At 38.4% G+C, this 27,068-nt stretch overlaps 1 protein-coding gene across 4 annotated transcripts in view; it reads right to left on the bottom strand.

Moving 5' to 3' along the window:
* The window catches only part of grid2 (glutamate receptor, ionotropic, delta 2), a 558,936-nt gene that overhangs the window by 243,699 nt on the left and 288,169 nt on the right, over window positions 1–27,068 (bottom strand). For all 4 annotated transcript variants that reach the window (XM_004547245.5, XM_004547246.6, XM_076890935.1 and 1 more), the window contains exon 3: window positions 2,673–2,960. In XM_004547245.5, coding sequence (XP_004547302.1) covers window positions 2,673–2,960 — 288 coding nt within the window. The remainder of the gene's footprint in view (window positions 1–2,672; window positions 2,961–27,068) is intronic.

The following is a 27,068-nucleotide window of genomic DNA, read 5'->3' as shown; positions in this document are numbered from 1 at the left end:
CTAATGTAATCTAATAGATAATTTCTATATTGGTTAGAGTTAAGATTATTTTTATTTTTCCAGTTCATGAGGACTGTTTTCTTGGCTATGCATAGGGCAGTGAAGATCATATGGGCTATATTCTTTTCTGAAGTGACATTATCTAAGCTGCCCAACAAACACACTAAGGGGGAGGTTGGAATGTTACATTTCAGACATTTTGATAAGTCTTCACATATCTCGCGCCAAAACTTTTGCACTGGTGGACAGAACCAAAGAGCGTGGATGTAATTGTCTGGTGTATTGCCTTGACAGTGTGAGCAGTTGTTGGAAGATGTAAAGCCCATCTTGAACATCCGATGACCTGTATAGTGCACTCTATGAAGTATTTTGTATTGTATTAATTGCAGACTGGGATTTTTAATTAATTTAAAAGTTTTTAAGCAAATCTGAGACCAGAAGTTTTGGTCTAGGTTGACTGATAAATCTGCTTCCCACTTTGCAGTAGGAAGGGATATTGATTCATCTAATTTAGAAAGTGTTCTGTATATTTTAGATAATAATTTGGGGGATTTAAGAGTAAGAAAATGTGCCGCACTTAGTGGTGTTTGTAATTCAACTTGACTGAGGTTAAATTTCTTTTTTACTATGGATTTAATTTGTTGATATTCTAAAAACCTTGTCTTGTTGATCCCATATTGTTCAACTAGTCTGTCAAATGGAATAAATTCTGTTCCCTCTAATATATGTTCTAAGTATTTAATTCCTTTACAACTCCATTCTGGGAAATTAATCATATTATTGTTTTGTAATATGTCAGGGTTATTCCAGATAGGTGTACGTTTGCATGGGATTAATGAAGACTCCGTTATTTTTAGAAACTCCCACCATGCTGTTAGAGAAAAGCTGCATGCAATTTTAAAGACCTCGTGTTCTGTATGGAAGGCTTCCACAGGATTGCTTAACTTTGCATAATCAAGAGAGGAAACTAAACCTACCGGGTTTGAGTATAATGAAAGGTTTCGACCAGTTAACTCTGACAAAAAACTTTTGGATTTAAAAGTTATTGTCAGACACACATTAGTTGTATATCTATATATTCAATGCGACACCCCGACCGGTCTAGCTGTTTCTACCAGAAGTTCTTTCCTATTAAAAGGGAGTTTTTTTCTTTCTATTGTCAAGTCTGAAGTGCTTCCTCGCAGGGAGTTGTCTGATTGTTGAGGTTTTCTCTGGTTTTTTTGTGTGTGTGTTTTGTTTTTATCATTGAAGACCTTGTAACATTAATCTTTCTCCACAAACTAATGCCATGTTAAACATTAGCTAACATTATGCTAACAGTGTAGCAGACTCATAGAGGAAGACTGTGGTTCTTAGCACACTTGAAATTGCTTTTGGAATATAGACTATCAACTACCAGACTGGATAAAAATTCTGTTTTCAAATGTTGTTTTATCATGCTGTTAGCATTAGCATTTCTAAAAGGGCACCATTAACAATGTTCAGTATTCATTCAGTATAAAATGCTTGGCAGAGCTGCCTAGTTAGAAGATACATTTTATGACCTACTGTTCTCAGTACACTGACTAAATGCTTCAACCTTCAACTTAAAAATATGTCCACAGGAGTGATCCCATCGGAGTTCAATGCATACAACATATTGATTGTGTAAATTGACTGCAATGAGAGGAATGGAGCTCCATTATGGCTATGACAAGTAAATCAACAATGAATCACCTAGGGCAGAAAGCGTATACATTGCTTTCTATGAGCTAAAGCTCTTAGTGCTGTACTTCAGTCGACCCACCAATGAATGATGTCACTGCTGGTGTTTTCCATTAGCAAGCATGACACCAAAGTATTTTTTTCTGAGTTTTAACCTATTAGAAGCTTTGCCTTAGTACCTTTATCTTCTGTATCACCTTTTGAAATGAAAGTAAAGATAGATGGTTGACCTGGAAGGAAAGCCCTACAATGACAGGCAGTCAATCTAGTGGTGAGGAGGATAAATCAGACCAGAACATGCTCTTGACCCTGTGTAGACATATACTGAAAGGGTATATGGTATATGAGAGTTTGATCAAGTTTGTAACCTCAAACACAAGGAGAGGATCAACTGAGTAAAGAGATAATAGGTTTGTTGTAGACAAGGAATTGCAATGGGTGGGGTCACTAATCGTACAACTTATGCAGCCCCAACAAACATCATGCACAGATACTACAAAAAAGCAAAACAAAAAAACCCAACAACATATATATCTGCACACACACCAACAGCAAAAGAAATATTAGAAGAAAACTGACCAAGGTTGACAAATCTTTTCGGCTCTTTATAAAAGGGACACAAAGATGTTTCTGGTCTAATGATAGAATTAATGGACCAGAAAGCGTGGTCGCGAGATAAAGAAAAGTAACGCATCCACACAAACAGATGTGTCACTTGCATGAAGACACAGGTTGCCTCTTTCAGTGTGCCCTGGCACACGTATACGCATGTATACGCCTGTCTATCCATGTGTGTTTGGGCGAGAGAAGGTAAGAAAAAAACAAAAAGGAAGTGTGTCCATTATCTTTCTCTGTAATGTACTGTTGGAGACGGCAGTTAAAGCAGATCGTCTTCATAACCTACTAAAATGTCGCGTTTGTATGTAATGGACACAGACAGACAGATAGATAGATAGATATTTCCTTACCGAAATCAGAATCATAGAAGAGAACAAACTTCTGCCAGCTATACTCAGATACCACTTGCATGATGACCTCATTGAGATAGACAGGTGGGCGAACCATTAAGGTGTAGTCATCTGTTCCAGGGACTCGACTGGTCGGTGGGCAGGCTGAACGGGGTGTTCCCGCTGGGGAGCGCTGGATAAAGAGGTGGGGGATGTGCATGGCATCAGCTAGAGTTTGAAGGCTGCCTGCCGACATGCAGCCAATTGAACTGACCAGAGCCAGGATTCCACGGTTCATCAGCTCACAGGCTAACGGAAGGAGGGAGCAGACAAAGAAGAAAAAAAGAAGGCATATATTAGATTTCAAAGCATAGAAAAAATGTTGTACTACTTGTTTTATTCTAAGAAAAATCACCAGTGAAAGTATATGTCATACTGTTGATCCTAGGAGTCTTTGTAAAAGAGTAAGAGTGCACCAAGGCAAGGTCACCACATTGCAGAGTTAATTAAAGGGCCCGGAAAAACATTTTGGAGATTGTTTCCAAATGCACTGGACATTTATTATGAATACCAAGCTATTACAGTCATATGTTGTGTTGTCTAGAAAAAGAAAGAAGGAAGTATAATTAAACAGATATATGGTAGCAGAGTAGTAACAGTGTTGCCGTGATGTAAAACGCTATTAGAAAACATAAGGACTCATAAATATATCTATTCAAAATATGTCACTTTTGCCAGAGACTTTTTGTGCTCCGCTTCCTAAATTCTCCTCAGCAATGAGACACTTTGTGTGTGCTTACTTCACTTCTTATTCCTTCCTGTTAGGCCTCTAGTGCTATCAAATATACCTCTACCTCCTACCCTCTCAACCCACTCCCCTGTTATCTCCCTTCTTGTTCAAAACAGCCCCTCTGAGTGCTTACCTTTCAGCCCCAATCATTTCAGAGTCACAGTCTTGCAGTGATTTTTATTTTAAGTGCCTTACAGCACTGCAGAATACTATACAGTGTCCTCAGTTTGGAATCATCTGCTTTCCTGTGCCACATCCTATCTAACATTCCTCCTTCAGAATCTTTCGATTTTCACCTCCCAATCTTTCGCAACATCTTCACTCACCAGCCGCTTTCTCCATCATCTCTTGTTTACCCTCATGGTAACATAAACATTCACCTATCCTTGCTTCTTCACTCTTTTGACTCTTCACCTCTTTATTGCTTTGGTTTTTTGTTTGCCTCTCTGAAAGTCCCCAGCTTTCCCTCTCCCTTTTCCATCCCTTATCTATCCTGATCCTCATTTCATCCTCCTCTTCTGCTCCTCACTGCATCCTTTAATGTTAGCAGTGTTTATTTTACTCCTAGCTGACTAAAATCCTGTCACAGATTTACTGAGAAAAACAAAGAGCGGTGAAAGACTGTTTAAAGACAGTATAGCAACACAAACAGAGATGCAGACACACAAACTGTGAAATGGCAATGTATAAAAGCAAGTTAGCACAATCTAAAACACACACAGTCAGCCTGTGTAATGCCACAGGGAGTAATCTGTTGACACTGCAAAAATAAAGCCAAAGAAAGAAAGTGAAAAGAAAAAAAGTTTTAGAAAAAGAGAAGCTCGAGGAGACAGAATCATCGTGCTGAGAGGGCAGAATAAAGCACTGCATGTGTGCAAGTGTGTGTGTGTGTGTGTGTAACATGTGACCTATACAATATGACAATGAATACCGTGTCAGCTGGTTGCACAAAAACAACCTAATGAGTTGGATTTCAAAGTGTTCAAAGAGGTGAGGATGAAGTCTCAAATCAGGAGAAATTAGTATGTGTGCCTGTAGATTTGTGTGCATGCGTGTTTTACTGATGCATAGCGTGCTGTCTGATTAATTTCGTTTTGTAGTTTAATTCAGTTTGTTTAATTAAATCAAGTTTAATTAATTCACGTTAGTTCAAGCATCACTGGCCTTATTTATTTACGAGATGTTACAGTCACCCTAAAACCAAATTCATGTCACTCTTTATTTGTCTGAAATTATAAACAAAAAAGTTAACACAGAAGATTAAATACGTATGAGGGATGGTCTGCTCAAAAACAGTTTGACTTGAAGTTGACTGACTGGCTGAAGTTGTCACTCAAGCAGTTCCAGGACACTAATCTGATTTTATGAGCAATAACTTTAAATATATGAACGCAAACCCTTTTTGTAATTAACTGGCAAAAACATTGTTGGAAGCAATTTTCCTTTTTAGCAATAGCTGAAGGGTTTTTTCCAAAAAACCATTTCATTCTGCATTGATGTAGATGATTAATGTGTAGAAGCTAATACAGTTTCAGTCTCACTGCCCATTGTTCAAGTCCACTTTTGAGGAATTAATTAAACTCTAACAATATATGATTAAACTTCACAAACTCTCACCATGCTGCTTAGTCACAGCCTCTATTCTTAAAAATCATTGAGCCCAGAATCGATCTACCAGGAACCTAATGTTTGAGCACAGGTAAGTCCAGTCATGTCTAGTGAGCAAGTGAGCAAAGACAGTCAGATGGTCAGATCTTGTAAACCAAAGGCCAATGTTTTTTAAGAGATGAGAGAGATAAGATTTGCTTGGTCACGGCAGAAAGTGGACAGTACGAAATTAAGAGCAGCAAAAATTAAGAAAAAACAATAGAATAGAATAAAATACTATGTCAAAGGCAGTGTAAATAAAATGTTCAAATGTCTAAATGCACAGTATAAAATCTAGGAATATGCAGCTCACATGCTAGTAAATGCAGCCTGTGTTTGTGTGTCTGTGTGAAAGAGGAGGAAAGAGTATATGATGTGTGTTTGCTCAATATGATGTGGCAGTAAGGGCCTGAAAAATATCTGCACCTGGGCCTATCACAGGGTTGTTAGACCTGTGCGAGTGAGCCTACATGTCTCTGAATAGTTGAACATGTAACCCGAGTGATGAAGTCACGTCACTGGCTCCCAGTTCATTACGGAATCGCCTTTAAAATCTTTCTTTGAGTTCATAAAGCACTCAATGGTTTGGACCCTCAGTACATCTCTGACTTGCTCAGTGTCTATAACCCAACTAGACTCCTCAGGTCATCGGCTGAGGATCGTAAGACAGTTCCCAGAATTAGATCTAAGTGTGCTGAAGGTGCTTTCACTTACTGTGGTCTTCTTCTTTGGAACAAGCTGCCCGCTGACCTGAGGTCAATTGCAACTGTGTCTACATTCAAAAATAGACTTGAAACCTTTTTATTCTAAGTAGCTTACAGTTAATAACTGTGTGAGTTTGTGTGCATGTTAATTTCTATTTTTTAGTTTTTGTCGTGTTTTTTTGTTTTCTCTTATTTTTGCCATAGTTTTAATGTTTTTATTTTTCATAGCTCACGTGAAATGGATTGTGCTATTTAAATAAAACTGGCACTGAGATTGATTTTTGGGCTGAGGACATCTAGGGAAATTACTCAGTCTGTACATGTGTATTATAGCTGGCATGCTAACTAACTTTTTTTTTAACTAGCTGCATTGTTCCAGTCTAGAAACAGCACATTAGCCTAGCACGATCAAGGCTTTGGCTAATGGAAAGCTTTGCTAATCCATTAGTTATTGGGGCACTTTGGAGAATTAGTGCCCTCATCCCCTCTACATCACACATCCTTAAGTCTGTGGGGGGCTTCTAAGCATTAGCCTCATTAATACTTTTTGCTAATAACTTAAAGGGCTCGTTGCATTAACCCAACCCAAGTTTACATCACTCTGATGTAGGCAACAGTTTAATGAATGAACATGAGAAGGAGCTAGAGCTACTGGTACGATGTTAAGCTGTAGGGATGAACAATGTTTTAAGAGTAAATGATAGATCTGTATTTCAGTTCAATTCGGTTCAATCCAATCCGATTAACTTCTATTTCTAGACTGCCAAATTAAAACAATAGTTACTTCAAAGCACTTCATATTGTGAGCCATGGCGTAGGCAAAAAATAGAAAGTATTGCTATTTGGAATTCTTGACGTATCATCATGAACTACAACCACCACCAAACCACACTCACAACCCAACATCATCGCCAACCCACGCACGCAAACGCCCCACCCCTGTGTGGGCAGTATGGTGATGCATGATAAATGATGCCGGATTCAGTCTCCCTAAAGCAGCTAAGACCTGACAAACAGCTATGGAGAGGTGTTCATGTGAGAGATGTAAATATCAGTCATTCCTAAACACAGGTGTCTCTCTACAACTTCAGGTGCTTGGCCATGGGGGTTTTATTAGCCTCGTCTGCTTTTCAGTACCATTGCAAAAACACACACTACATAAATCAAGTATACACTCTGTCCCATCCACTTAATGTTTATATGCAGACGTTTTTATGTTTGTATGTCAGCGTGCATTTTACATGAGTTGTTTGCAGCAGAGCATGTTATTGAGCACTGTCTCCTGCTTGTTGGTCTGTCAGAATAAATGAACTGCAAGCACTTCACCTGCGTCCAGGTGTGACCGATTCTTCTAGCTGTGTCTCTCAAAGCAGCTCTCCTTCCACCACACACTGACACACACCATACAGACTTTATCACACTGACACACTGTCCTCCAGATTCTGTGACCCGGTGTCTGAAGGATGGAAACAACAGCGAAAGACAGATGGATAGGAAGCAAGGAAATCAATACCTGAAGAGAACCAATAAACACAAGAAATTTAGAGTCTCTCTCTCCCTAAAGCACAGCCTCTGCCTCTCTGTGGAACTATTTTATGTTAAATAAGGGGAAAGTGTAGTTAACATTAGCATATTATCTCTAATATAACAGTCCTCTTAATCTATGATCTACAATGCAACAAAGATATTAAAAAAGACTGCCATTGTGTAAGGGGGAGTCTCCTCACAAATCTCCCAAGTGTCTCTATTCAGCAGCAAAAACAAAAACACCTAGCAAACAGATATTGTATTATTTATTCATTAGGTTATGATTATACTTCCAGCAACAGGTAGGACTTAGTTTGTTTTCAGCAGAAGAGTGGTTGAATGAAAAACCATGTATCCCCTGGCTGTAAGATGAGTGTGTAATCAAAAGAAAGTGGCTGGTTTGATCAGAAATTCATAGACAAATAGGAAGTCATGCAAGCTCACAAAGCACTGTCCTAGCCAGAAGTGTATCTCTGTGTTTAGTGTGTGAGTGTGTGTTTGAATGACCTACTTGTGTCCGTATATTGTTACATGTATTGTTTGAAGGTCCACAGTTCCAAACTGCTGCCATGCACAGTGCCATACACGACTAAGCACTGAGTGGCAGGGAGAGATGCTTAGTCACAGAGCTGGCAGGCTGAAAATATGCTCTGCTCTATACTGTAAATGCCTCTGTGAGCGCCTGCGTGGATGTGTGGAATCGTAGTTTGCTGATATACGCTCCTTCAGGGAATTTGCACTTGAATTAATGTGCTCAGGGGGGTAGAATGAGTAAAAGATAACGTGCCCTTTTCGACTCTGTTTCTTTAGAAATTTATCACTGTAGGTTCTTTAGACTTCTGGCACTTCCTGTTGCTGAAAATACCAGACCAATGATTTCTCACAAACACAATCTGTTCTTATTCTTGCCCCGGGTAGCCTCTCGACCGTCTACCCTGTTCCCATTAACATTTAATGGACCCCCTTTGGTCCCTTCATCTTGTCACATTTAACATCATCTATTCAGCTCTAGTCTTTGTGCCCTGGAGATGTATACATCCTCTCTTTCATCCAGGCTCTTTTTGTCTTGTCTGTAACTCTATCTGCGCTCCTCTCCTCATTTCTCTCCTCATTTCTCCCTCAGTACCCTTTACCACTATATTCATCCAGTGGCTGCATTCACTGTTATCACACTCACCAGATGAATAAGCCGTCCCCTTTTATTTCAGTATCTGTCTCACAGTTTTTTCTTCTTTTTTTATTTGCAATGAAATTCCTAACATGCCACTTTTCCTACGTTCCCTCTTCTCTTATTTTTGCAAAATAACCCTTAATTTCACTCCACTCATCCTTCCACCTTGCTCTCTTTTGTAACTCCTCTACTCTTCTCCTGCCTCTCACAAATTCAACTTGAAGTGAACTGTATAATGAACCCAGATTTTAGTTCCTAGTTTTTATGAGGATGCCAGATAAGTGCCTCTTTACCACAGCCGTGCTCTATTTTCTTTTTCCTCTCATTTGGTCTAAAAACTAATTCCTTTACTTTGTTTTCCATTACCTGAAACATGTACAGGAGATAATTGTGGGAAGTTTTTTTTTTGTTCCTTTTCTCCATTCATCCACTCATCAATCCAGCAACTCAATTGTTCTTTAAATCCAATTAAAATGCACCCCATGCCCTTCTTCTCTAGTGGCTACTTCATCCCCTGTTAAAATTCACCACTCTTCTTTCAGCATCTACCACCTATGTGATTTCCATTGAATTAGCATAACTTTCAGTTTTCAGCAAATAGTAATCCTCAAAAATCCATTTGTCTTATGTCAACCCACAGTCAAGAGTGATTTCTTTTAGACAATATCTACACAAGGAAAAAAGACACAGTGCGAAATGTGATACTTGCTCGCTATTTGATGCTTCTCAGTGCCTGCCAGTGAATTAATTTTTATTGTGTGTTATTGTGTGTGTGTGTGTGTGTGTGTGTGCTCACAAGAGAAAGTACAGAATCAAAATAAACTATGGGCATATGTGGTGTGGGTATAGTGGCCCATGGGTTGACAGTTTATCCTTTTTCTCATCTCTTCTTTCCTTTGGCTATTCGCTCATCCACCCTCAATCCATTCAGACAAACCTGACGCCATATATATCTTTGTGCCCCGGCTCAATCTATTGTAAAGTCAAGGAGATGAACGTGTCCCCTGGGAAAATCCACAGCTCTTCTGTTTACAGCCTTTGGGCTTTTACTGCTATTACTTCGCTAGGACAGATGTGTGTCGTTTTCTTTTTTCCCCAACACTTCCTTAATCTAGTGGATCTATCATGTGAACATGTAGGGGGAAAGGTTTTTTTTTTTCATATTACTATTATTTTTAAATGTGTAATACGCTTGTACACAATCATTACTCTCCGAAAGTGAAACGTTTCACTGGAAAGAAAGAAAGTGAAACGTTTCACTGGAAAGAAAGAAAAAAAGAAAGTCTGATCAGATTTTGACAAAATAGCTACAGGAACTGCATTTCAATCAGTTCACTTTGTCATCATTTGGCAATAACTGGCATGAGATGGGGAGCTTGGGTATGTTCATTTACCTGTAACAGATTGACCCAATCCAGAACTGTATTATTTATAGGAAACAAGATTTTCTGATTTCTGAGTGGGTGAATATGTGTCTCTTTGGTATTTTACACACGGATTGCGCAAACAGGCTGATCTGATGGTGTTTATCTAACACATTAGTGACATACTGTATATCAAACAAAATATTTAGCAGTGTTTACACCATTTACCAGTAAGGGATTTCCCAATGCTATTGGTGCCTTTCCCTGTGCCTGAGCCAGCATGAAAAAACTTAATTATCTGCAGCTGTGTACATAGATTTGGAAGACAGTAAATACATTGATGAATCGTGAGAGCAACATTAGCAAACGAGTAGAAAAGGAGAATTAAAAATAAATGGGAGGACAAATGAAAAGCTGGATTGAGATGTTTTCAAAGCATGCATTACAGTAAAAAGCTCAGGGAAATAAAGTAGGTATCAAGGCTTGTTGAGTAAGACGGAGACAAATGCAAATCATAGGGCAGTAAAGGGAGATGGTGAAGGTGATGAAAGGAAGGAGGGAACCGCAGAGAGATGAAATATGGAGAACTCCATAATGATACAAGACTCTATCAGAGTTACTTCAGTAAGAAAGAAAGGGATTGCATACCCACAGATGGAAATATTATAGGAAACGACAGAGAGCAGTTAATAAAAATGTGAAGGGAAGGGTTGATTGATTATCCAAAATTCATTAATTGAGCACTTCAGTTTCATAAAAAAGTCATTAAGAAAAAGATATCAAGATCCTTTAAAACCAGAGACAATACCTTATTTTTTGATTAATATATTTATAATTAAGCCATTTGCTAATTGCCTAAAATAATAGAAAATTAATGGAAGTGAAGGTAGATAGCTGCCTTGTTTAAATGTGCTCAAAATTAGCTACATCTTTGCATATCTTCAGTAGCTACTTAGTTTGCTAAAGTGAAAAGAAAGAGAGGTAAAGGGTGGGTGGACTGTGATGAAGGGATCAGAGTATAGAGGTATCTGTAGGTGTCTAAGTAACCACTGCTAATGCTGATGATCCCATCGAACAATGATATGATATTTATTTCTATAGGTGTTAAACACAACAAATAGAGAAAGAAAGGATGGATCTCTCCAGCATCCATAAGCAATACAGTGAGTCAGTTGGGGTGACATACACTCACACGCAAATGCGCACTGACAGAGTAACTGTATACTAGCTGACCATAGCTGCTTGTATCATGCCTAAAAATCCTGGTACTGGCAACAAGACTGTGTAGGGATCTGTAGCCCCTTTCTTCCAGGCACCCATCCAGTGCAACATGCCAGCAAGTGTCTTGTGTTCTTCCACCTCCTTACTGTCTTTTCCAAGCAGCAGTAGTCAGTACAGCATCAACTATTCTCTTTTCTGGCTCTCTAATATTGCAATGACATTTCAAACTTAGACAAAATAGCAGCTATACCATTTTTCAACCCAAAAGGTGAAATGAGTTCCCAGAAGGATCTTATATCATTCTTGCTTATTTGATTATTCACTGGAGTGCTTTGCACCATGTGATGCATAGCCCACATAGCACCTATGTTTCTTTGTCTGGCTGTGCAGTCTTTGCCTACGGCAATGACAGTTTATATAACTAATTTAAACTTTTTGTTGGAAAAATCGTACAGTGTCAAGTTTGAAGTTATCAAAGACAAAGTAAATTAGAAGATACAAGAAAACAATAAATCAAGCATATGGTCAACAACGCCAAAATAAACTTGATCAGTTTTTTTTTCTACATGGATTTATATTTCCCCCCAGTAGTGCAATCAGCCTAGAAGAACAAAAAAAAAAATACACTGATTAGACATAACTTGCAAAACACAAAGAAATTAATAACACTGATTATCCTACCTACAACTACACAACTCAGTCTAACAACAGTTTGTGATATAGTCACAAGGTTTAATCTACTGGAGTGTGATTTTGGACACCAATTTTCTTTCTTTTTTATTCCTCGAGTCTTTGGCATGAATTTCCCAACATTGTTTTATGTCCTTGAACAGAATTTTTCAACACTCAGCTCTTACATGTGCTGATCAAGATGCAAGAAAAAGTCTGGTAGTTGTGAGCGATGGTGGTGGAGTAGGCTGTCTTGACTTTCATCCTGGAGACTCAAGTTTTGAATCATACACCTCACAGCTTTTTCACATATTTTTTTAAAATATGTTATTAATTGCAAATATCATTTGGTTAACGTAATGCATTACAAATTTGTGGCTTACGCTTTAGGTTAAAATACAGCTTGCCATGTCTTTTAAAACTTTGTTTTCCTGGTTGTCATGGTGACATATCCCTCGACAAAAATACTATTCCTGACGCGAAATATGCTCCCTATTATAATTCATTACCTATAAATTCACTCTCACTGACATGAAAATTTTAACAATTCATGTCCAGTTTTTGAGAGTACTCCTCAAAACTGCTGAGAGGCCAGGCTGAAATACAAGGAGCACCAACAGTTTCAAAGGGAGGTGCTCATATACACAAATATGCATATGCAGCTGGTACTCAAATCCTCAGGCTTCCCTGTTACATGCTCACACACATTGCATTTTTGTGTTTCTGGAGAAGTAGATGTAATTAGGAAGCCTTAGACATACTTGGAACAGAAGGTTTAAGTCATAGCCATATACTGTATATTCAAACTGAATGTACAGTAGCTCCTTCACACTTGAGATAAAATTGGCATCGATAAGAGATCAGACAGAGACAAGGGCCATGTGGTGAAAAGGTTATGTGGGTTTATAACAGTACTCAACCTTCCAATGATGAAAAGAGAGAGGGAAAATGAGAGGGCTTTGAAGTGCTAGTACCTAGCTAAAGGCTATATTCACCTTTTATTTTACAGATGATCTCGATGGAGGAAGGGAGGGGAGGGGAAGGAAAGAAAACTGACAGAGAAGTGTATACGTGAGAGAGTGAGGGGGGGGGGGGGAAGAGAGGCTAATAGATCCTAGCACATATGAGGTTATGGCAAAGACTGAGAAACACATAAATAGAGATGTGAAGAGACAGAGAAAGAGGAATTGGAGAACAAAGACAGCAAAAGATACAGCTCGGAGAAAAATAGAGATTCAAGTGCAGCGGCACCGGATTACTGACAGATCCAGAGGAGCGAGAGAGAGAGAGAAGAGTTTGTGCTCCATATGATGGTTTCCCATTGTATTTGGATACAGTTGCACACACTGTCAAACACTTAAAACAAAGCATATGGAACTGAAGTAAATAAACTCTACACTGGAAAATAGGCAATAGAGCAGTTTTTTGGGCTTCTGCATAGAAATCATGAGAAGAAAAAAATGGACTACTGTGAGGTAAGAAAGGTAAACTGCAGACATCCAGTCAAAAAAAGACACCAACATTTCCAATCTTCACTCCACTGCAGTGTTTTTCTAAACTACAGCGGAACAACATATCTAGTCCAACAAATATCTTGATATCTACTAATACAAACTGAAACGCACAAAGACTGGTGGAATAAACCCTATGTATACACAGTGTCCCAGAAAATCTAATTGAGATAAATATACAAGAGCTACACTGCAGCCAAAGCCATGCCATCCTTTCTTTGTCATTCTCCCCCACTGTATTTCTCTCTCCCATTCCCCTGACAGGATGCTTGATAACTCTTATGTTGCTGTAACAAGAATGAATGAGTTCAGAGGGAGGAAACAGTGCGTGCACGTGAGCATGAGTTTGCTGGTTTTTGTGTGTGATCGCTTATGCCACTGCATGCTTGTTCCCAGGAATTTCTTTATATTGGTGTGTTTGTGTGCATCGCTGCTCATATACTGTGGACACCGTGTGTATGACGTGCGTGCACCACATGACAGATGGCAGGCCCCCTGTGAAGGCCTAGAGAGAAGCCAGGAGCAAGGGACTGATGTATTTCAAGTTGAAAAGCGACAGCAGAATCTGTTCAAAGTACTCAGTAAAGCCCCTTCTGCTGTCACTCTGTTGATCCATAATTGAATGAGCAAATGTTTATAGTCAATCACACAGCGTGAAAACATTAACAAACAGACATGCTTTGTGATTTTTGGGGTCCTCCACTGTAGTTGTGTTTGATAAATATAGATTTTTTTTAAAGCAGCCCTCTACTTTATCCTTTAACGATTGCAATGTAAAATTGTGATCATGACTGCAATAACTGCTTTAAAAAAAAGAAATAAATCTTGCACAAACTGCCACGTTTAGTCTGTCAAGGCCTTGATCTGAGCCATTTTTTCCCACTCTCTCTAGATAATGCAATATAGAAAACATGGCACAAATATTTCACTCTCAAAAAGACGCTGACCTTGATTGTCAGAGTTAAATGAGTGGCGTAAGGGACATGTATGCATGTGCACTTGTGTGCTAGTATTAGGTAGGGGGTACCGGTGTCTGGTGCCATTATGGCACAGGTTCTGACATAAACGGTAGTAACCAGACTGAAAAGCAGCGCACATTTCGGTGCTTTTTTTTTTTTCTTGAGATGTCATACACTTTGGATTCCAGCCAATCATTTTACCTTTGCAAGCATAGTAGGCGGGCCCAGGTACGCATGTTCTTTTAGAGCAGAGCTACAGATTAAAAATGCCCAAGGAGAAGCGGTCAAAGTCTGGCTGTACTTCACAGTAAAAGATGCAAACTCAGCAGCCTGCAACAAGTGCTTTAACCCTAGAACACTATCGCTGGGTGATTTACACCCGAGAAAATACATTTACATGATTTCTCTCTCCTGCAGCTGTTTGCGTGTCGAGGAGCCTGTGCCATCACCAGGGAAGTCTCAAATGTCCCAGGAATGGGTGGGCCAAAGACCAGCTTTCCAGAGTCATTATTTTGTTTTAGGAGTTTTATTTTTCATTTTGTTAGACATGGCACAGTTGAAAGTAAAAGAAGACCAATCTAATTTGTCATGTGTTGTCATATTTTGATATATTTGATTACTTTTCATTGGTTATATTATATCGGGTAAAAATCACCCGGCATTAGTGATCGTGTTACTATTTATAGCGATAGTGTTCTAGGGTTAAGCTGATACTGTGCAAAGGAGGTAACACCTCGAATCTGATGAAACACCTGGCGACGTATAGCATTTTGTTAGAAGCCGAGAAATGCGCCGTATTTGATAGCTTGCTGCGAGACCTCACACCGCGCACATCTACTGCGCGTGGGTTGCCTGTTATCTGACCCGGAGTTAGCAACATCCCCCAAGAACCCAAAGAGGAGAGTCCTGGCCCCTAGCCCTGCCAGTGTAGCAGAAATGATGACGGATGATGATGGCAGCAGCAGCCGTTCTTCCCTGCGTGAGTAGCTTAATGTTGTTCGTGTGTAATTTACGTTGAGTAGGCTAACCACGTTATTACATTAATGCATGTAAGGTGAACTAGCAAACACCGTCGCAGTTACATGCGGCTGTCTTCTTGTTTGATGGCAGATACTCCCTTCACCCTGGCCAAAAAAGCTAAAATGACCAAAGAAAAAGTGGAAAACAGCTAAACATGAGAGGTTTTTGGACAAAGTTTGTGTTTTTTCCATTGATTAAGCACTGCTTCCAGCCAAGAGTGATACCATATATGCCCCATAGCTGCAGAAAAGGCTAACATTGTTATCTTTTTACAAAAAAACAGCTGAACATGAGAGGCTTTTGGACTAATTTTGTGTTCTCCATTCTTTAAGCACCGGTTTGAGCACCGTTTAAGCACCGGCACCATTTCAAAAGTACCAGTTTGGTACTGGTATCGGATAAAACCTAAATGATACCCATCCCTAGTATTAGGTAGACTGTCAATGCAAGAATATGACAGAAAAGTCTTATTTAACTTTGAACATAATAAGACAACTACTAAAATTTACTTTGGGTGTCTGGAGCTAAAACATATAGAGCGTGTAGTGGATTATATAAAAGTTTATGTGAGTAAACTGTTTGTTTGCTTATTTTTTAATATATACCATACCAGTAACACCTACATCATCATCAAAACTGCCATCATCACCACAGTGTGTGGAGTGACCGTATTTGTCATGTATTTAATCCAAATTCTACTTTTTTTTTGTCTTTTCGTATTTTGTTTTTGGAGATGCTTTCACGAAGGTGGAACTTCTGCTTTCTGTTTACTCAAAGCAAAGATGAAAACCAGCCCAACGATTCTACTTTAGAAACATGAACAGGGAGAAATGGAGGCTAGACGCTTTCCTGCCCATCACTGCCTGTTGTTGCCTGTTGAAGTTGAAGGTCTGGCTGCTAAGCTGGGGTCAACATGCACTCAGCTTTAAAATCAGCCTGGGTTGTTGCCTAGCTTTGTATTTGCATGTTGTCTGTACAGATCCTTGCAAAGCACCAAACTTGTGTTACCATTATAATGTGGTTGTTTCCACTTTACCATCACGCTACCACAGCCTGTTGTTGTCAACTTTAGGCTTATTTGCGATTCTTGAAGGAAGGAGATGTTTTCTGTTTACCTCTCGGGCTGGTGGGGTATTGTCATCACCTCACCAGATAGGTGAGCAGGCAATGTGGACACCCAAGTTTGAAATCACCTAGGATTTTGAAATTGAATTTCCTCTCACACCCTCAACATGGCAGATGGGTGCCCATCACTGAGGCTGCTGCTTCCAGAGGACCCTTCTAGTTAAAGGGAGTTCGTTCTCCCCACTGTCACTAAGCGCTTGCTCAAAGAGGATCATCTTAGGGTTGGGGTCATTGCAGTCTGATATATTAGGGTTTTTACCTTATAATATAAAGCATCCTGAGAAACCTGTTGCTGTCCACTGGTGCTATATGAATAGAATAAAATTAAATAAACTTGATTAACAGGATATGAATATCATATTTACTATTTTTGACACCATGGGTTTATATCTGCAATGCAATCTTTAAAATGTCATTTTAGTTTTTATTATAACTTATTATTTTATTTTGAATTCAATTTAATTAAATATGCAAAAAGAGACCCTAATGCCCTCTTTGACCAGTTAAGCAGAATGAAAATAATTTATATAAAACTATTTATAGCTACATTATTAAGCAATGCTGAAGTTGTGTGTGAATGTGTGTGAGAGAGAAAGATTGCTTTTGTTAATTGCTTTGCGTTCATAGCATATTCGTAATTAAGCAATCAATTTCCTTCTCTATTTTCCCAGTTTCTGTTCACTTCATTAAAAGCAACAAGGAAAGATTTTTTTATAAAGTACATAAACAATATAGGTGTAAAACTCATAGCGTAACTGAAATGGCTCTCAATTCTCTTCTGACAGAGGAATGTTCTACTAAGACAACATTTCTAATCAAAGTTTTAGACTCAAAGTCAATTAGTTTTCATCAGGGGGGGTCACACAAACAACCACTCAACAATGTGCCGCTCATTAAAGCAATCAGTGTTTTGGTAAACACATCAAATTCAAATTAATTTTTAAGAAATGAAGCACCAAAAAAAAGACATTTGCTGTTGTCTGTGTGTACACAGTATGGTGGATGTAGGCCTTTTTCATTTCATTTTTAATGAGACTTTGCTATCCTTATGAGATGCAATTACAATGTTTGTCACTAATTGGCATGTGTGTGTTTGTGTGTCAGTGTATGAGTATCCATTTGTGTTTCTAGCTGTCTGAATCTCAGTGGTGGTTTGTCTGTTGTCCCGTTTCCACCCGGCTGTTTGTGCCACTCGACAGCACAGCGCTAAAAGCTGTTATTGCTGTCATTGTGTTGAAGCGGTTTGCATCTCCTGCTGTCATACCCAGATACTGTTATCTAAGGAACAAGTATCTGTCTGTTGGAACTCCAAACCTGTGAAAACGGTGATGTTACTCAGGAGTGAATGACTATTATTCAAGATCAATTTTCACAACAGATTTGCCCATTGGTTGGTTCTTAGAGAACACATAATTTAATAGGCAGATCCCTACCAATATCATGTGGAAATTTCAGGACTTCCAATATAGATACGTACTAGCATTATATTGGCTTAAAATGAGGGATATGTGCGATATGTGGACTACTTACTGCTCTGCATGTTGAATTGGGAAAATAAATAAATAAAAACACTTCTTTGTAGCCAAACCCACCCCCAACTTCACAAGTTGTACTTTGAAGGAAGTATTACTATATTTATTTCATTCTGAAGGTACGTGTTAGAGCACAAAAATACATTTCTAATTCTAATCTAAACTTCAAAGCTACAACATACAATAGATAGACAAATGTATTAGCATTATCACCTCTTCACTTTTTAAATCAGGTGTTTTCAGTCCCACTGCCAAATATGTATAAAATTAAAGTAAAGTTAAGGGTGGGGTGGGGGGGGGGGGGGGGGGGGGGGGGTTGTTAAGGTGCATATTGCATCAAAATTGCCAACACTCTGCTGACTCAGTAACTGCAGAGTTGTTGAGAATGGATCAAGACACACATTTATTATTCATGTATATATATAATTGTGTGGCATTAAATGTAAAAACAATAACCTACTCTATGTAAAGTATATTTTTCACAAAACTTGCTTGGCTTGTTCATCTGTTTATTCTTGCCTCAAGCACTTTTCACAGGAAAAATCAGAGCAAATTACTTTGTTGTTTCCAAAATAGTAAATATGGAGTGTGTACATGTACTTCCTGTGGGTTCAGAGTCACACATAATAATTTAGGCTGACAATTATTTCTTATTCCCAGTGCTTTCATTCCTGTAACAGCTTTTGCCTTTATCTGACCTTTGTGGATTGACATTGTCTCTCCCTCTGCTGTCGGATCACTTCTCCCTTTTGCCTCCCACTCCTGCTCACTGGTTTCCTCTCTGTTTCTTCTCCCTCCGCTTCATCTCATGCTGCTGTGTTCTGTTTTTCTCTCTTCTCACTCCCTACCACCTGTCTGTCCCCTCCCTTAAATCTCGCCTCTATAATCTCTCTCCCACTCACTCCCCTTTCCTGCCCCGCTCTGTGCAGAAACCAGACGGATGCTAAGGTTTAATGCTTTAATTTGGCTGGCTGTCAGCCCTTCAATCTCTTTGATACTTGTACACCTAGTCCCCTCGAAGACACTGTGATCCAATTTGGACGAGCTGGCATCCGCTCAGACAGAGAAGGCCCGGAGTTTATACTCTGTGCTATTTCTGTGAGTTGACATGTTTGTAAGGGTGCATGTTTATATTTATTTCACAGCATGGGTTTGTAGTTTCATTAGAGGGAGGGCAAAGACAAAAAGAAAAAAAGATGATTTATCATTTAGAAGCATGACATGTCTATTGACACACACACACACACACACACACACACACACACACACACACACACACACACACACACACACACACACACACACACACACACACACAAGCTCTTACATAAACCTATTTCCCCTTTTAATTAATACTTGGAGTTTCATGAGGGTGAACTGCTGACTAGAGGAGCATGTACAACCTTTAAGAAACATGAAGAGTAAGCTATATGACGTGTTTGAGCATCATCCTGTTCTATACTCATCTTGTGCTCATCACTTTTGAAGAGGAGTAATTTGTTATTAGCACATGGAGCTGAGACAGCTACCAGTAATAGCCATTCAATCGAATCAGCTCTTATAATTGCTTTTAAAAGTTGAGGACTCCCTGCGATGACACACGGACTGGTTTCTAATCATCTGAGAGTTGAATCCAGGCCAGTGTGTAAGAGGAAGTTATTGTTCTTTTACAAGAGGTGTAAATTTTCAAGATGCTGATTTAATAATAATTATTATGCCACACGCCCAAATATAAATACAAAAGAGAATAAAAAAAAAAAACATATCTAATGACAGACACAGTTAGCATATTATCCAAAAGTTATTATGGACACTCTTATTACTGCTTGTTTTGGGGGGGGGGGGGGGGGGGGGGGTTCTGAGCAACTAAACAACTGTAACAGGTGTCTTTATCTTTCTGGTACACTTCCTAAAAAACCCTAGTGACATCTGATCCAAGAGTGTAATACACTGCCATAAGGAAAACTGTAGACTTTATGTACTGACTATAAATAGATGAATGGTTAGATTAACTACAAACAGCTGTGTGTTGTAATACTGGAAAGAATAACTCATTAACCCAAATGAAAGGTCTTAATGAAATAAAAACTGAGTTTGGTGTTGATTTAAAACACAGACAGTGTGTGATTTTAATTATGCTGCAAGCCTAAATAAAATAATATGGAATGACTATGTTCTCATCTTCCAGTAATCACAATAATAAAAAGCACTCGTGTTTGCACTGAGAATATTGGTGGGAAAATACAGCCTCAATCCAAAGTTACACATAGGATCTTTGTTAAAAGATGCACAACCTGGAACAAGCAAACAGGGAAGAAAATGGAATACTTGCCAGTATCACAGGTAGGATTTATCTCGATAGATACCCCTTAATGAAAATCTGTGTCTTCCAAATTCCCTCAGGGCTCAACTATCCACTGTGATCTGAACCAAAAGATATTACCTTGTGTCTGATTAAACAGGGATGAGGGAGAGAGAGATTCTGTTTATGTGCTTACCAGTATATTCTTTTCACCAGGCACCTGTGGCAGCCAATGCTCCCCCCCATTCTAATCAATTTTTATTAAACCTAGATTTTCATTATATGCCTGTGTTCATAGAAAAGGTACTTCCTAAACTGCCACAGCTTGTTGACCATAAAAAAGAAAAAAGAACTTTTTTAAAACATATGATTCATTTCTTTAATGTTTCTGTTTCCTGACTGAATGAAGTTTTAGGCTTATTAGAGCTGGCATATATTTTAAGTCCCTGTGTTGTTTTCCTGAATATGATAGCAGAAAAACAACTTTTCTCTTTTAGATTTAGACAAGGTGGGAAGCGTACGATAATAGAGCAGACCAAAAGAAAGAAATGCTGCCAGAATACTAAAATAAGAGTAAGCTTAGTTTGAACAAATGACAACAACCAAATGCATTACCCACAAAAAGGAGCAAGTTTTTACCTTTTATGGAAAAAAAGAAGTACTGGGTCATACCTCTTAACACCTTTATAGGTTGTTTAAGGTTGTCATATGAAGGAGTTAATTTGAAGATGCCACAAGTAATTTATTACTTTTTAAAGTAACAAGTAATGTGTAGTACATACTTTCAGTATCGCACAGTACCTTTAAAGTGTTACTTTTACAGCAAGCAGTACTTACTTGTCAGTCCCACCCAAAGAGACATCTGGCACTGAAGAATGAAGGCAAGCAACTGTTACCAGACAAAGAGGAAGATTTAAATGGGTACATGTGCTCTGTTTAGTAAAACTCATTATAGAATAGTAAACTGCTATATTTTCTCAAGAGATCATAACTATTTGGTCAATTCTGATGTGTTTAGTAACTATCATATTTTTGTATACCTCATTCTACACTTTTGTATATCTTATATTTGTCTTGTATATCTTTTGGTGTGCTGAATCATTTATACAAGATTAAATCTGACTGAATGCAAATTATCATATTGAAAATTATATGCTGTTTTTGATTTCTCAAATAGAAAAAAAACCCAAACACACACACACACACACACACACACACACACACACACACACACATATATACACTCAACAAAAATATAAACGCAACACTTTTGTTACTGCTCCCATTCCCCATGGGATGGACGTAGAGACCTAAAATTCATTCCAGATACACAATATAACCATCCCTCCCAAACAGTGGTCACAAATCAGTCCAAATGTGTGGTAGTGGGCACATCTGCTATATTGAGATAATCCATCCCACCTCACAGGTGTGCCACATCAGGATGCTGATCTGACATCATGAGTAGTGCACAGGTGTACCTCAGACTGCCCACAACAAAAGGCCACCCTGGAATGTGCAGTTTTTTGCGCTATTGGGGGTCTGGGGTCCCAGAACCGGTCAGTATCTGGTGTGACCACCATTTGCCTCATGCAGTGCAACACATCGTCGCATAGAGTCTATCAGATTGTCAATTGTGGCCTGTGGAATGTTGGTCCACTCCACTTCAATGGCTGTGCGAGGTTGTTGGATATTCGTGGGAACTGGTACACGCTGTCGTATACGCCGGTCAAGCACATCCCGAACATGCTCAATGGGTGACATGTCCGGTGAGTATGCTGGCCATGCAAGAACTGGGACATTCTCAGCTGCCATCTGCCCTGAACAATGTGAACCATGATTCATCCGTGAAGCGCACACCTCTCCAACGTGCCAGACGCCATCGAATGTGAGCATTTGCCCACACAAGTCTGTTACGGCGACGAGCTGGAGTCAGGTCAAGACCCCGATGAGGACGACGGGCATGCAGTTGAGCGTCCCTGAGACGGTTTCTGACAGTTTGTGCAGAAATTGTTTGGTTGTGCAAACCAATTGTTCCAGCAGCTGTCTGGGTGGCTGGTCTCAGACGATCTTGGAGGTGAACCTGCTGGATGTGGAGGTCCTGGGCTGGTGTGGTTACACGAGGTCTGCGGTTGTGAGGCCGGTTGGATGTGCTGCCATATTCTCTGAAACGCCTGTGGAGACGGCTTATGGTTGAGAAATGAACATTCAATGCACGGGCGACAGATCTGGTTGACATTCCTGCTGTCAGCATGCCAATTGCACGCTCCCTCATTGCTTGTGGCATCTGTGGCATTTTGCTGTGAGACAAAACTGCACATTCCAGGGTGGCCTTTTGTTGTGGGCAGTCTGAGGTACACCTGTGCACTACTCATGATGTCAGATCAGCATCCTGATGTGGCACACCTGTGAGGTGGGATGGATTATCTCAATATAGCAGATGTGCCCACTACCACACATTTGGACTGATTTGTGACCACTGTTTGGGAGGGATGGTTATATTGTGTATCTGGAATGAATTTTAGGTCTCTACGTCCATCCCATGGGGAATGGGAGCAGTAACAAAGGTGTTGCGTTTATATTTTTGTTGAGTGTATATACATATACATATACATATTAGAGATGGACCGATCAGATATTACGTATCGGTATCGGTCCGATACTGACCTAAATTACTGGATCGGATATCGGAGAAAAATAAAAAATGTAATCCGATCCATTAAATATCACGAAAGCACCTCACAAAACTTGCAATACGCTGTAACTCACCTCAGAACGTTAGCACGTTGGAGCAGTATGCATCACGTGATAGAGCGGCTGTGGCATGCGGGACCTGTCGGTGCTCTGGATAGCATTTGGAGCTTCGCTAGCAACCCGGCATTTCATCTCCGACAAAGTTATCCCCGAGAGAAGTAAAGCAAGTGTGTAAGTCCATCTCTGAATGTTTGTAAAGCATTCCTGCTTAAGCTTAACAAACGATATATGGAGCGACTGCCTCTTCTTGCTGCTACTTCAATCATGAAACTGCTTAACGATCAGCTGATCAGCTTTTCTGTCGTGAGTCCGTGTCTCTAGTTTGCTTTTGGCCCACTTTGCACCAGAAAGAGGAAACCAGCGGCTGAACAACAGAAGCACGTTTAAGCTTGATCAGCTGTTGTTAGAATGTATTTAATATTACTTTCTACTCCAGGATCTTTTTCTACGTAGCTGACTGGTAACTGTGCAGGGGCGGATCTAGCAAAGTTTAGCCAGGGGGGCCGATAGGGCATTAACAGGGAAAAGGGGGCACAAAGACATACTTTTCTTTCTTATTCTCATTTAAAATGTCAAGCTTTTAATAAATAATTATCTGACACCCAAAGTTTTAATTTGATGCAAAATGAATAGAAGTCCATTACTGTATATAGTAACTATTAAGTCTAATATATATACCCTAGTAAGCTATAGTACTTTTTCCTTTGGGAAGGTACCATCTGTGCAGTCTGCAATTCTGTTGAAGAAAGATGTTGAATCTATTTAATATTTCTTGAAAAATAATTGATTTCTGTGCATTTTTTTCACACTGCATCAAATTAAGGTTGATTACGTCGATTAAGCATCATGAGGTGGAGCGTGAGGGGTGGTTCCCTATTTTTTATTTATTTATTTTTGTTGTTGCTGGGAGTTGGAACCCTATTAGTTAGGTTGCTTAATATTTATGCTAAGTACTCTTTAAAATACCAGAATAGGGAGGATGGTGTAGGTTTAAGTTTATTAGATTGATCAGTATTGCTGAACTATGAAACATTTTTTTTGCATACAGGTATAACAGAATAGCTTTAGTGTAGTTGTTGTTTTAAACTTGAGTATGAACTTATACAAAATGCAGCAAGATATTTAAAAAACAGTTTTGTTGATTAAAAAACACTATATCGGATTCATATCGGTATCGGCAGATATCCAAATTTATGATATCGGTATCGGTATCGGACATAAAAAAGTGGTATCGTGCCATCTCTAATACATATACCTGTATATATACACTGTGCTTTCATTTCACAGTGCAATAAGACATCAAACATAATTTTCAATAAAAAACTGGAAAAACCTGGTGGTTCTGAATCTTTTTACCAGTAATGTAAATTCAAATACAAAAGTATACTGTTTCAATACTTTTTGCTTATTTAGTAAATAGGAAAACTATGGAAAGCAAAGGCAGAAGGCGCAGAAAAACTGACCAGAATTATATTTGGTAAATTCTTTATTATATTTATAAATAACAGAGACTTTTCTATTTTGACCTACAGCACAATTAGCAACTTTATTTTGACTGTTTTTAAGGTTTAATTAAAATTAGAAAACTGGGCTGCTGATATATGTTTCCCCCCGCAATTTCTTAAATTAGAGGAAATTGCAATTACAAACAAAAGCATTTTCATATATTTATAGGAGTTTAGTGTTTGTACTGAGTGATTTTTTTCAAGTCTTTAATACTTTTAATAAAGTTTTCTGGTAAATGAAATATTTAAAAGATACAAAGAATATATCAACCAAGTTCATTAAATCACAACACTTTTACAAAAATATATCCATGGAAGTAAGTACAACAAAAATAGCTCAAATGCTAAACCTGCATTAACAAACCTCATTTAATTTTAAAATCCTCTCCATTTTCATTTTGTATGTACTTTCCTTTGTTCCCGGAGGACTGAATCAGACATACAGTCAGTCATTCTAACAACTAATGGCTTTCACTTGTTTCTTTTAAAAATTATTTTATTTTAATTTTATTTATTATTTTCTGTTGCAGGCCATTAACAAAAGAAAAGAATCCAAACTGAAACCTCCAGTATGCAATTTTGGTTACGATCTTATTCTCCTTTGGAGACTGTGTGAACATAGCTGGATAATGAAAGAAAGCTGAGGGGTTGTATACATTAATGCCAGCACTTGCTAGCTTATGGTTTTGCAATGTATGCTTGCAATTCACAATGACATTACATGTAAATAAAACATTGGCTTACAACAAAACTAGATACAAAATAATGACCACATTTAAACATGGACCTCTATGGAGTATCAGACTCTTGGAGTCAACTCATGAAATTGCAGTTTTTGGCTGCAGTTGGATTTAACATTTCCCGGTCTACTGTGTAACACACAAGTTTAAACCATCATTGGTAATTGCTCTTTGCTATCCACATTTGTCAATTTGCTCTGATTGGGAACAGTGTGTAACTGAATAGACCTTTTAAGAAATCAATCTGCTCTTGTCAGTTAATGGATTACAGCTCACTGAACATAATTATGTGTGTGTTGGAGGCATGTGTAAATGCACATGTAATGAGAAAAAGAAAAGTAGTCCTCTTGACTAAATCTTCACCTGTCTTTTAAGCAACATGTGGCAGAAAACACAGTCTTTGTAAAAGTGTGAAAGAAAGTGTGAATTAGGTATGTTTGTGTAAGAAGAACAACAAAGATTAGCAGCACATGTTTCAAAAATTAATCAGTATGAATCACTATAGAGGGAAGAAAACAACCGGGACTTATTCCAGTAAGCATGTTTGGCTAACAGCTCTGAGACTGTTAACTGAGTTGAGGGAAACTGCATTACCTGTTTCCAAAAACTGAGTCACTCACTGAGATAATGGACTGTGCTTGCTGGCAGGTCTTCTACTACAACCTGAGCTTTTCTCTAACTCCTCCTGCTGCTACTGCTGAACCAGCTGACTGACCCTCTAATTAATTTTCTCATTAACAAAGTTGCTATCAAAATGCATAGCAAGGCAATTTGTGGAAGTTTACAGTTTTACAAACACTGGAATTGTAGTTAGTTGTTAGTTTGCTAGTTTTTTTGTATTTAACATGAGCACTTTTACGATCATTCATTTGTCAATATACCTAAAAGCAAAGAGGTGGAGATTTGATTGCAGATCTATTATTTATTTTTAGAATAAAATATTTTATTTTATTTTCTGTGAATCTAATTTTTATTTTTTATTTTTATCTACTAATGGCAGAAATAATGTATTCTCTCTATAAGAAAAAAAAGAGGTCATTAAATATTACACAATATATTATGCATCTGCTGAAAAAAGGATTCTGCCATGAACTGTTGCATTTTTTATTTAATGAAAAAATTACTTAAAAGTGGATGGTCTAATGCTGTCTGTCCAACTAATACCAAATGCCCACCGGTAAACTGTCTTGTCATTTTGCCACTGTCACATTACAGCTGAATAATTACATTTAAAAATTCACTAGGCTTCAATAAATGAAAATTCAAGTTGAAAATATTTTATATCACATTTTGACACTGTCTTTGAAGATGACAGATTAAAAATATTCTTTTGTTTCCTGCCATTTTTTAACATTAATATATTTATCCACTTTGACAGGTTTTGGAAGCTTTGCTTATTATTTACCAGATGCCATGGTGAGTCGTGGCACACCACTAACAATGACTTTCTGTCTTTACTCACATATGTGCTTAACCTGGGATCATAGTCAAAGTTGAGTGATCTAACACAAAACACAGAGCTGCCAAAGTTAATCAATTAATTTTTAAAGTTTGCTGAACACGCTTCCTAGAAGAGGTAGGTATATTATTCTCTAAATCTATAACTGGAAGATGCTCTCAGGAGTGTAAATACAAGCGCTGCAAAACAACATCAATAATAATGTAAGAGTGGTAGTGTGATTTGATAATAAAGAATTAATGCCAGTAAATACCATGTAATTAATTGAGCAATTATTTAATTATGTAATACTACGTTATTAACATTTAGCATATTAAAAAAAAGTTATTTTACAGAAACTATCAACTAGTGTTTCCAAGTAAAAAGTTCTATAACTAAACCTCCAATTTATACAATGTAACCTTCAAACAAGACGGA

The sequence above is a fragment of the Maylandia zebra genome, linkage group LG12 (genome assembly GCF_041146795.1).
Source record: "Maylandia zebra isolate NMK-2024a linkage group LG12, Mzebra_GT3a, whole genome shotgun sequence".
Lineage (NCBI taxonomy): Eukaryota > Metazoa > Chordata > Actinopteri > Cichliformes > Cichlidae > Maylandia > Maylandia zebra.
The sequence above is the reverse complement of the archived record's forward strand: the minus strand, read 5'-3'. Positions and strand labels throughout refer to the sequence as shown.